The sequence below is a fragment of the Eleutherodactylus coqui genome, chromosome 9 (assembly GCF_035609145.1).
Source record: "Eleutherodactylus coqui strain aEleCoq1 chromosome 9, aEleCoq1.hap1, whole genome shotgun sequence".
NCBI classification, from domain to species: domain Eukaryota; kingdom Metazoa; phylum Chordata; class Amphibia; order Anura; family Eleutherodactylidae; genus Eleutherodactylus; species Eleutherodactylus coqui.
In genome coordinates, this window is record NC_089845.1 from 43,398,728 (window position 1) to 43,411,275 (window position 12,548).

At 41.6% G+C, this 12,548-nt stretch overlaps 1 protein-coding gene across 1 annotated transcript in view; it reads left to right on the top strand.

Moving 5' to 3' along the window:
* The window catches only part of F13A1 (coagulation factor XIII A chain), a 202,642-nt gene extending 190,498 nt beyond the window's left edge, over positions 1-12,144 (top strand). The window contains exon 15 of the mRNA XM_066579300.1: positions 10,721-12,144. Within this exon, the coding sequence (XP_066435397.1) occupies positions 10,721-10,871 (151 nt within the window). The 3' untranslated portion in view covers positions 10,872-12,144. The remainder of the gene's footprint in view (positions 1-10,720) is intronic.
* The last annotated feature ends 404 nt before the right edge of the window (positions 12,145-12,548 follow it).

Consider the following 12,548-nt stretch of genomic DNA (forward strand, 5'->3'; position numbering starts at 1 on the left):
TGTTGTACCGCCTCTAGCTTGGATACAAGATGTGATACAGGCGGGCATGGAGGCTCTAGTATCCTGTTGTACCACCTCTAGCTTGCATATAAGATGTAATACAGGCAGGCATGGAGGCTCTAGTACCCTGTTGTATCACCTCTAGCTTGGATACAAGATGTGATATGGGCGGGCATGGAGGCTCTAGTACCCTATTGTACCTTCTCTAGCTTGGATACAAGATGTGATACTGGCGGGCATGGAGGCTCTAGTACCCTGTTGTACCGCCTCTAGTTTGGATACAAGATGTGATACTGGCGGGCATGGAGGCTCTAGTACCCTGTTGTACCGCCTCTAGCTTGGATACAAGATGTGATATGAGCAGGCATGGAGGCTCTAGTACCCTGTTGTACCGCCTCTAGCTTGGATACAAGATGTGATACTGGCAGGCATCGAGGCTCTAGTACCCTGGTGTACCGCCTCTAGCTTGGATACAAGATGTGATACAGACGGGCATGGAGGCTCCAGTATCCTGTTGTACCACCTCTAGTTTGCATATAAGATGTAATACAGGCAGGCATGGAGGCTCTAGTACCCTGTTGTATCACCTCTAGCTTGGATACAAGATGTGATATGGGCGGGCATGGAGGCTCTAGTACCCTGTTGTATCACCTCTAGCTTGGATACAAGATGTGATATGGGCGGGCATGGAGGCTCTAGTACCCTGTTGTATCACCTCTAGCTTGGATACAAGATGTGATATGGGCGAGCATGGAGGCTCTAGTACCCTGTTGTACCTTCTCTAGCTTGGATACAAGATGTGATATGAGCAGACATGGAGGCTCTAGTACCCTGTTGTATCACCTCTAGCTTGGATACAAGATGTGATATGAGCAGGCATGGAGGCTCTAGTACCCTGTTGTACCGCCTCTAGCTTGGATACAAGATGTGATACTGGCGGGCATGGAGGCTCTAGTACCCTGTTGAGCCACCTCTAGCTTGGATACAAGATGTGATACGCAGGGCATGGAGGCTCTAGTACCCTGTTGTACTGCCCCTAGCTTCGATACAAGATGTGATATGGGCGGGCATGGAGGCCCATGAGGTATCCTGCGGCATATGAGTCCACATTTAAATAATGCAAACTTATAAGCTGTCACAGTTGGCATCCCAGATGGTCGCATACATGCTGTATTGGCAATAAATCAAGCAAGGGAGTAGGCCACAGAAGTGTGGCAATATTGTGGAGGCATTCCTGTGACACTGTTAATGCCAATCATTATCTTGCTGGAAAATGCCTCTTGGAAGCCGCCATGAGATGAACACATGTGGCTGCAGGATGTCCTGAACATATCACTGATCTGTCATTGTCCCTCGTACCACTAATGGGGTGACCAACTGTTATATGCAATGGCCTCCTCAGACCATCACACCAGCAGGGGGCAGTGTGGTGCTTCACATAAAAGGCATGATTGAGGTGCTCACCCTGAGGTCTCCAGACACGGACGCAACTGTCATCAGTGCCCAAACTGAACCTGGATTCATTGATGAAGACAACCTGTTTTCACTCCCTGGCAGTCCAGTTTTGTTGTTCAGGAAACAATGATGGGTATGTGTCAGTACATGTAATGGGTGCCGTGTAACCAAATGTTCTTCAGCTAGGCACCTGGAAATAGCTCCTAAAGGCACAGAGGCTTGTAACAATGGCGCCACCTGTCTCTAGATGGCGGACAGTGAAACAGTTGGAACTGCTTGTACTTGTTGGACTATCAGATGATCCTCTCAACTGGTGGTCTGTCGATGCCTTCATGCATCCACTGGTCTCAACACCTCCTAAGGCCTCATGTCCACTTGCATGCACAGATATCACTGCTGATTCCCACAGTGGTATCCGTGCGTGCCCGCGGATATGGTGAGGAAAAGAATGTTTCTTACCTCTCTGGGTCCAGCGTGGATCTTCTATAAGCCGACCGGATCTTTTTTCTTCAGCACGGAGGATGCATCCAGGAGCGCTGGCCAATGCGCCAGGCGCATTCGCTTGCGCAGTATTTGATTTTTTGTTTTTGAATTCAATGGTAGCCGTCCCTGCAGGATCCACAGGAAAGTGAAGCATGTTGCGATTTCTTCCCGTGCGTGTGACCCGCATGCCAGGAAAAAATTACATCTGCATGTATTAAGTTGTTCTACGGATGCTAATGCATCCCTATGGGCAGCTAGAGGTGCAGATCTTCCGTGCGGGGGCCGGCATGGATTTTATAATTAAAATCCGCCTGTGGACATTGGGCCTTTCAGTCTGATCAGACCGGCCCGGTGGGGGAAAATTCATCGATACGACCAGCTTCTCACCTCCCAATAATGCGCCCCTCTCAAACTCTGTTAACAGGGCAAAATCTCTTCTCTGCGTCGTAGAGGCGTCTAGCGGTCAACAAGCTTTACACAAGTGGAAGAAGAAGTCACTACACACAAGGAGCCTCCGAGAGCCTTTTATAGGCCAAGAGGGGACCACTTTTAGGGCCTCAGGTGGCCTACAGATGTAACTGCATGCTGAATTTTGCAGCAAAACGACAACTCTTTCTTTTTGACAAAGAGTGTATATTAGAATTTTGACTAAATCGATGAGGGGTGTACCAATTAGGACCTTCATTTATTATCTGGTATGCAGAGCAAGTACAAAGAGCATACTGGTATCTCATTTTGAGAGGCACAACATGTCTATGCATTACATGGAAAGCCCATTAATTTCAGTGCGAACTGTGTACTTGCTTCATATCCTTATAGTGGCACTTCAGAGAAACTGACACTTGCTATTGGATTTTCTCACATATTACAATTCTAGAAGTTTTCCTGGAGTTAGATATTGATGAACCCTGATGATCATTAGTCTGAAGTGGCAACAATGTTCAGCAACTTCCCTGTATATTAGACACAGCACCGTGCATTACATAGTGACTGTGCCTAGTATTGCAGCTCAATCCAGTTCACTTGAATGAGATTGAGCTGCTCTTATACTATGTGCCCAATGAACATAACGTCACAGACTTGAGAATGGCCGTGTCACTCACCTGAGAACCATGACCTCTTCTAGCAGTTGATTGGCAGGGGTCCCAAGCAGTAGTCTCACACTGATCCCATATTGATGACCTATCCTAAGGATATATCTTCAATATCTTAGTCCCTGAAACCTCTTTAATTGCTTGGGGCATATAATAAGTTTCCCATTGGAGAATCTTCTAAAACCCCATTTAGACACAACGATTATCGCTCAAAAGCCGTCTTTTGAGCGATAATCTCCGTGTCTAAACGCATGGCCATCGTGCACTATTTGTGGACGATTTGCTCATCGTTAACTTTCAGCAAGCTGAAAGACAACGATGAGCCTTATCAGTGCCACGTGCTGAGTTCTCAGCGCGATACTGCTGATACTATTGTTTCAGCTGGTATCACACTCTGAGAACACACCCGGAGTATGAAGAAGACAGCGCTCCAGCTGTCTTCTGTATACCCCGCTCGGAGCACTCAGCTGTGTACCAGCTGAGCGCTCCGTGAACACAGCAGGAGTATGCAGAAGACAGTGCTCCAGCTGTGCTCTGTATACCCTGCTCAGAGCGCTCAGCGGGACAGCAGCTGAGCGCTCCAAGAACACAGTAGTTTTCGGAGGGCATAAATGCACACAACAATTATCGCTCAAAAGCGAATCTTCAGTGATAATCGTTGTGTCTAAATGGGCCTTAACAAAAAGGAATTATCCAAAACGAACAACCCCTTTATGGTATGCCACTGGACCTGCATATACAACTGGATATAACTTTTACTTTATAGTTAAATGAGCTGTCTGGTTTAGAAAACAGATTTTAAAATATGTTCTTTGGGAATTCTGAGTTAGTAGAGGTGACTGCTGTGTTGATTACTCTCATATTTCAGCCAAAGTAAAAAGCAGCTACTAATAGCATCCCTTACTCTGATGGACCAAATTTTAATAATGAAGCTGACTGCTAGCTAAATGGCAGAACTCAGCTTCATCCTTTGCAATCACCTTGCCTGGGTACTAACAGTGTCTCCCAGTACTCAGATGACCCCAATGCTTACTGTTGAGTTGAATAACATATCAACTGGATAAAATAGAGAGTTGAAGCATAAATAAACACAGTGAAAATATAAATGTAACTTAGGGCACACTATTAGATGACCACGGCCGAGTGAGGGTAACTGAATGATGAAGGTGAGGATGACAGTGAGGATGTATATAATAAAACTAGTAATGGAGACTGGAACAGATAGCAGGAAACTAACAACTAGAGAAACATTGGCTCTTACTATGTCAGTCACTAATTTCTACCTGACATTGTCCCTAGATGCCAGACCCCACTGTCCCTAAACAGCACTATATTGTCCTATGGATAATCCTGTCTAAAACACTATCAATGAAAATAAGAGGGCACTAGGCCCCAGAAAAAGGTTACAAAGCAAATGCTGGATTGACCTGAGACAGACAGAAATAAATAAGGAAATATTAGATAGACTATAATCAAGGAAACATACACTGGACTAGAAAACCAAGGAGCAAGACACACTAACTGAACAAACTGGACCAGAAGTCGGTACTTAGGCCTCTTTCACATGAAAGCCACACTGCTGAAACTAAAAGTATTTAACCCCTTAAGATCACGGCTATTTTGGGTTTTTTACTTTAAAAAAAAATCATAACTTTTTTTTTACTTTTCCATTGACATAGCTGCATGATGGCTTGTTTTTTGCAGGGTGAGTTGTATTTTTCAATGGTTCTATTTAGTGCACCGCATAATTTACTGGAAAAAAATTCTAAATGGACTGAAATAGAAAAAAATCCAATTCCGCTATATTTAGGGAAGTCTGCTGAAAAAATGACATGATGACTTTATTATACAGACCAGTATGATCACAATGATAGCGAATTTATATGGATTTACTTTTGCTGTACTTTTAAAAACTAATACATCTTTGGCAAAAAATATATATTTTTTGCAGCCATCTTTTGGCACCTTTTTATTCTTCCATCAATATAGTTGTATGAGGGCTGTATGCAGGACATCCTGTAGTTTCTATTTGTATCACTTTGGAGTTTGTGTGACTTTTTGATCATTTTTTATAAAAAAATTTCTTGGAGAAGGCATGACTAATAATGTGCAATTCTGGCATGCTTTTTTCTTTCTGACAACATTAAACTTTATTTTTTTCCAATAATTTTGAAAAAAGGTCTTTTTCAACGTATTTGTACTTTTTTTTCTCCATGGGGGAATTGAACTTGCAATTGTTTGATCACTCATACAGTATAATGTAATACCATAGTATTACATTATGCCAAATTTTGGCAGGCAGTCTATGACGGTGTGCCTTCATAAGCATTCAGAAGGCCCCAGCTGTCATGGTAACTGAACGGCACCCCACGATTGCATTGCGGTTCTGTTTGGGACCCCAAACAACAATTGGGGCATTTAGAGGGTTAACAGCCGTGATTAGTATTAGCACTGATCATGGCTGTTGCAGACTGATGTCTGCTGTCACAGACAACCGACACCCGTCTGTATGGATCTGCTGATCATAATACAAATCATGTAATTCTTTATTTCGCCTGTAGTAGTGCTGGAGGGAAACTGAACACTTTCTGCAGAGTTCTCCCAAGGATCACAACTCATCACTGGGGTCTATGACGCAGGTCAACCTTTGATCAGTTTATTATCAGGGATTCTTCTAACAATAAGGTATTTGCTGAAAGCAAACATCCCTTTAAGCATCCGAGTTCCCATTCTTACATAAAGCTTAAGGCACTTTCAATGCAGGAGAAGAATCACAGGATAGTAGCAGTTTATTTTAATAATAATTCCATTTGCGACTAGATATTCAAGATGATAAATAACATCTGCCATATGATGGCTGAGCACATTATTTGGAAGTATTCATCACTAGGTTTTCTTCCAGGCAGAACATTTTTTTTCATATATAAACCATTTTATGAAAGAGATTAAATATTTTATTATGTCTTTCTTTTTCTCTGTCTTCACTTGACATTTTTGTTAGTTGTTTCCCCTTTGCTTTTCCCCTCTTGTATTCTGGGTATATTTTCATGATTTTATAATACCTTAACAAGCAAAGCTTTAATGTAATTTGCCATAAGAATACCTACTGGTCATAGTTTGATTGCAAGAAGCAATCCTCTTTAACCCTTTCCAATCCACTGTCTGACGTTTTCAGACATTCTGATTGAAGGCTGTACAGCTCCGATGTTGAAGATGTCTGGCAGGATATTCTTACTGGCTGCTCTGTTGTCAGGGGCCTCTCCAGCATGTCCCATACTGCAGTACTGGCTCAAGCCAGTAGATGGCGCCATTGTATAATGGCAGAAAAAGAAATCCCCCTAGGAAACCCTGAATCTAAAATTGGATTGCAAGGGGTTACATTTTTTGGAATCCCAACAGAATAGTTAGAGGATACTCTAATATGGAGTTCCCCTGTAGCACACTTTGTTTTACCCAACACAACAGACAAGTGTTGAGAAATATGGCACTTCTTATTAGCACCAAGTTTAGAAAACAACATAAAAGGCAACTTGGAAGTCGTGGCCCCTTTTTTTTCTCAAATGGAAATGTCATTTGAGCTGGAAAAAGTAAATCTAATAAATATGCCGCTTATCTCAGCCTACTTTTTAAATGCAATTACACCAGCAAATTGGTGAAACTTGAGTGATTAATATCCCCTCATTTGTCCTAATTGGTACTGGAGCATTCGTCTTAATGATTATGGCTGCTTAAAATTTATGCTGTGTACATCTTTATGCCATTAAATACATTGATCAACAAAAATGTAACAATTGTTTCAATCTTCCCTATACACCAAGTGGTGATGGGAAACTTTGTGACATATTTTTAGTACCCAGATACTGCTTCTTCTATTAGGTGTTTTACTGTCCTATCCCAATGCTGGATTCACACCTTCAGTACACTGCCCAGTAATGTTGTATAACGTCCTCCATGCTGTTGCTGTTTTTGAGTGCATAGAAAGAGGAGTAGGGAAGCACAACTTAAAGGGGTTGTCCCGCGAAACAAAGTTGGGGTATACACTTCTGTATGGCCATATTAATGCACTTTGTAATGTACATTGTGCATTAATTATGAGCCATACAGAAGTTATTCACTTACCTGTTCCGTTGCTGGCGTCCCCGTCTCCATGGTGCCGTCTAATTTTCAGCGTCTAATCGCCCGATTAGACGCGCTTGCGCAGTCCGGTCTTCTTTCTTCTGAATGGGGCCGCTCGTGCCGGAGAGCGGCTCCTCGTAGCTCCGTCCTGTCACGTGTGCCGATTCCAGCCAATCAGGAGGCTGGAATCGGCAATGGACCGCACAGAAGACCTGCGGTCCACCGAGGGTGAAGATCCCGGCGGCCATTTTCGCAAGGTAAGTAAGAAGTCACCGGAGCGCGGGGATTCAGGTAAGCACTATCCGTTTTTTTTTTTAAACCCCTGCATCGGGTTTGTCTCGCGCCGAACGGGGGGGCTATTGAAAAAAAAAAAAACCCGTTTCGGCGCGGGACAACCCCTTTAATCTTCTTACTTGTGAGACACCATAGCAGCTAGGGTTTGCCCAATCTGGAGCAGGGTTGAGGGAAAACTGAGAATTAAAGATGGAGTCTACATGGGTGAAAACTGATGCAAAATGCAGGATAAAAGCATAAAATGACCAGAAATAGCGCCACTCTTCATGAACGCACACAGCAGTTTATTCTGAAAGTCAGTTGCTCTGAAGCATATTTATTTCCCCTCATAAATGTATTGATAGATGCTTATACTAACACTTCAGTAATTGCCAATATTTATTGTTATGGTGGTGGTCACTAAGGGGCCTTATTCCATGCCTGTGCTTTTTTACAGAGCATCAGAATAAGGGCGCATTCAGACGACCGTATATTGGCTGGGTATTCACGCCGCCTGGTATACGGCGTACCTCTCTGCAGGGGGAGAAGGCTGGAAGAGTCAGGAGCAGTGCTCTGAGCTCCCAGCCCCTCTCTGCCTCCTCTCCACCCCTCTGCACTATTTGCAATGAGAGGGGGGTGGGGGGCGGAACTTAGCTCCACCCCCATCCCACCCCCTCTCATTGCAAATAGTGCCAAGGGGCGGAGAGGAGGCGGGAGCTCAGTCCACTGCTCCCAGCTCTTCCAGCCTCCTCCCCCTGCAGAGAGGGACGCCGTATATCGGCCGGCGTGAATACCCGGCCGATATACGGTCGTCTGAATAAGCCCTAAGGCCAGCACAGGTTTCCCATGCCTGGGAATCTGCGACACACTTGCCTAATGACAGCTGGGCTCCAGCTCTGACAGATGGTAGCAGAGGAGCCTCCAATCCCAGCCATTTATTTCTTTACATGCCACGGTCAATACGACCATGGCACGTAAAAGGCTGACTTAGGAAGGGGTCTTCTGTCACCCATCAGACACCCACAATGTGATTATGGTATACCAATGAGTTTCTATGGCATGTGGGGGCTTGCCAACAGCTTCTGATCTACCATTAACAGTGGTCTATGAGGCCCAGCCAGAGGCAGGTTCTCATAAGTCAATGTAATACACTGCACTGCTGAATATTGCAGTGTATGATAGAAACAATAGTTCCTAATGAAATTCAAATTCCCTAATGGGGAAAAAAGAAAAAGTAATAAAAAATTGTAAAAAACATTTAAAAAACCGAAAACTTAAAACACCACCATTAGTATATAAAAAAGAAGTAAAAAATAATTAAAAAAAAAAAATTTTGTATCACCACTTTTGTAATGACCCACTTAAAAAAAGGTATCACATTAGTTAACCCGCATGGTTAGTGCCATGAAAAAAATATTTAAAAAAAACAACCTGACCACAATTGCTAATTTGGAATACCCACCTCTCAAAAAATAAAGGCTGGTGCTGCTACCTTCTCTCGTTCTTATTGCTTTCTAGGGGGGAATCTCTGGGGGATATTTAACCCTTTGAATGCTAGCATCGTCTACCTCTCCTTTACCTTTACAACTTCCGCTACAATCTAATTTTTGTCGAGCAGTTTAAGGACGTTGTTTACTGACTTTTTGACGTCCAGATATGGAATTTGGTTCCTGATGACGCTACTCTAACTGTAGCAGAAACGCGTCGAACCGCGTAATTTTTCTTAAGAAGTGACGTCCTAAGACTATTCCATATAATTGATGGATTATCTTTCCTCTCCTTATTTTGGATTGGAAGTAATCAATTTTGGAATTTTTTTCTAAGTTATCAATGGTCTATTCTCCATCAGATATAGCCACATGGGAAGTTATCTATATATAGTGGACTAGATCTGGGAGGAGTGGATCTTCTCTTTTCTGCTGAGATTACCCTGAAGTCTCTATTGGAGTGCAATTTAGAGGGATTTATGTATACCTCTGTTCACTAAACTAGGCTGGGGTAACGTGGGAAGTTCCAAAAATTCTGAACCCAATCACCGAGTTAACCCCTCGTTTAGAGGGCTACGGAGACTTCTCGAGGTTGTTGGTGTTCTGAGAAACTTCTGAATGTACTATCTAGTTTGACCCTTTGAGTAAAAGGTTATAGCTACACTACATAATTCTGTAGCAAATCACTGATTGTTTTGAACCTTCTATGGTCTACTCCTTTTAAAGCTGTATAGCTTTAAATTCTCTATCCCGAAATACGGCCATTCCGTCATCTCTGGGAATTTTGTTTAAGGAGTACTCTCTTTTAGCTATATGTGTGTCCTATTTGAGACTTGTTCATCAAGTTCTTTTTTATAAAGATTTAATAAAAGTTATATTTTAGTTCTGAACCCTACAGTGACAAATTCAGTTTGATCATCTGGTGTTCCTCCTGCTCCAGTGATTTCTTGTTCTAAAAAATAAAATAGAAAGCGATCAAAAAGTTATATGACTCACAATCTGGTACCTTTAAAAATTACTACTCGTCCTGCAAAGAAAAAGCATCACACTACACCAGTGATGGAAAAAAAAGTGTTAGGGGTCATTGAATCTAGCAATACAAAAAGGAAAAAAAGAGAAAAAAACATTTTATATATACATATATATATACACACACACACACACATATAAATTTGGTACTGACATAAGTGACTGACCGCAGAATTAATTTAACATATAATTTATAGCATATGGTTGATACCATAAAAAAACAATGCCAGTATTGTAGATTTTGTTAATCGTGCCTCTAGAAAAATGGAACTAAAAGTTATCAAAATCTTATATGTTCCCAAAAATGGTATCAATGAAGACTACAGCTCATCCTGCAGAAAATAAGCCCCCATGGAGATCTGTTGATGGAAAAATAGGAACCTCATGACCCTTAGAATGCAGTGACACAATAGCAATTTTTTTTATGAAATTGTTTTTAGTGTAAAAAAATACCAAAACATAAAAAGCAGTATAAACTTGGTATCTCCATAATCATGCTGACCGAGAGAGTAATGTTATGACATTATTTAATCTTCATACTGAATCCCAATTCTGCCCACCTCCCCCCAAAATGTATCTAAGTCATGCCTTGTATGTATGCCAAAATGATGCCAAATCTGTGGGAAAATTAGAAACTTATGGCTCCAGGAATTAGAAAAAAAATGGTCATGAGGGCCTAAAATGATGAGAGTTAGTGGAGGAGCATAACATCTCTATAATCTGTTTAATATGTTTACTCATATGTGCACTAACAAATGTCATATGTATCATTTATTCTTTTAGCGAAATCCCTGCAAATGCTACTGTGACTTGGAAGGAGACCTGTACTCCAATGGTGTCAGGAAAGAGGAAAATTATTGCAACTCTTGACTCGGAGACTCTTCGACATGTATATGGAGAGCTGGACGTAGAGATCTTACATGGAGACAACTAGTAAAGGGATTCCGTATTGTCAGATGTTCTTCAAATCCTTATATTTACCAATATAAAACATTATTAGTCATCGAACTACAAAGTAGATACACGGTCTTGTATCCAAACAGGGGTAAAAAGTGTCATCTAGTTTTTGCTTACTACCATTGTAAGATCTGCTGTAAACTTCCATTGTTTTATCGGCCAAATATTAGTTTTTACATCATACCCGCAGTAATTACTTCAGTGTCTATCACAAATATACAACAATATATTAAATGCATTAACATTGGATAAGTTCTATAGAAAACACCTCTGCTCTTCTCAGCTTCTTCTCTAGTGCGCCTGCAGGCAGTGCAGGCAATGAAACGACCAAATGCTGTATGAAGAAGTACTCTTTTTTTAAAGAGGTTTTCCAGGGAAATGCTACTGATGACTAATCCTCAGGATTGGTCCTCAATAGTTGATCAGCTGGGGTCAGTCACTTGGGACTCCGACCCATCAGTTGAGTGGGCGCATGCTGTCAGTGCTGTAAATACACAGAAGTCAGAGAAGAAGCCTCTGTGCCAACTTCTGTTTAGTGGCCAGCGGTTGTAACTACAGGCTACGGTCTCATTGAAATCAAACCCCGGCCGATCAACTATTGGTGACCTATCCTGATAATAGGTCATTAATAGTAGTTCCCTGGAAGACCCCTTTAAGCCTTTTGGTATTGTATAGGGTGATGAGATATAGTCTGAAACATTTAGTCTGAAACATTTGATCTTCTAAAGAAAATACCAAGTTTTATCTTTTTTTCTTTAACGAGCACAAAACCAGAGAGGTGACAGGTCTATCTCAATTTCCTTTAAATTGACTTTGTAAGGAACTAATGAAACATGGAAATCTACAATATACATTATTTGGAAAGTAACACATGGAAGTCAAAGAAAGTTCAGATATACATTGCAGATCATTGAATATATATGTCAGGGCATAAATCAGATCAATACATGTACAAGGCAGAAATCATTAAGCCGATACCCATCTCTAACCAACCATGTTCTAATAGAAATTGACAAATAGAATGGTTTGCATGTTATAGAGTCATTCATGTTAATGTATATGTATCTTGCAATCCTAATTTGTGGAGCTGCCTTTCCACAATTTCTTCAGTCTGTAAACTTAATCCAGCCATGTTTCTATTTGAACATACAATGTATCCATGTGACTGAAACTTTTTTGTTTGCTTTTAACTTTTTAACTTGTAACCTTTTTAATACTGATAATAATAAACATGTTGAATTTCAATATAAGTTCTACAAACTCATTTTATTTTGGGTTCTATTACTTGCATCATTTAACCATACAGATCTCTTCACTCTGGTTAGTTCCAGTGGATGCATCTACGCAATCTAGGGCAACGTATTGCAAGCATCCACTCAAGTCATGTGCTTAAAGAGGTGGACTTAGGGAGCTTATGTAAAGACAGTTAAGGGCCATTTAGACACAACGATTATCGCTTAAAATTCGCGTCTTTCGAGCGATAATTGTTGGGTGTAAGTGCACTGACATCGTGCAGTTTTCGCTATCCCGTCGCTCATCGTGGTCTTTCAGCGTGTTCAAAGATAACGATCATCCTTATCAGGGATTCACAGCGGGATACAGCTGATACTATTGTTTCAGCTGCATCCCGCTCCCTGATCACAGGCTGGGTATG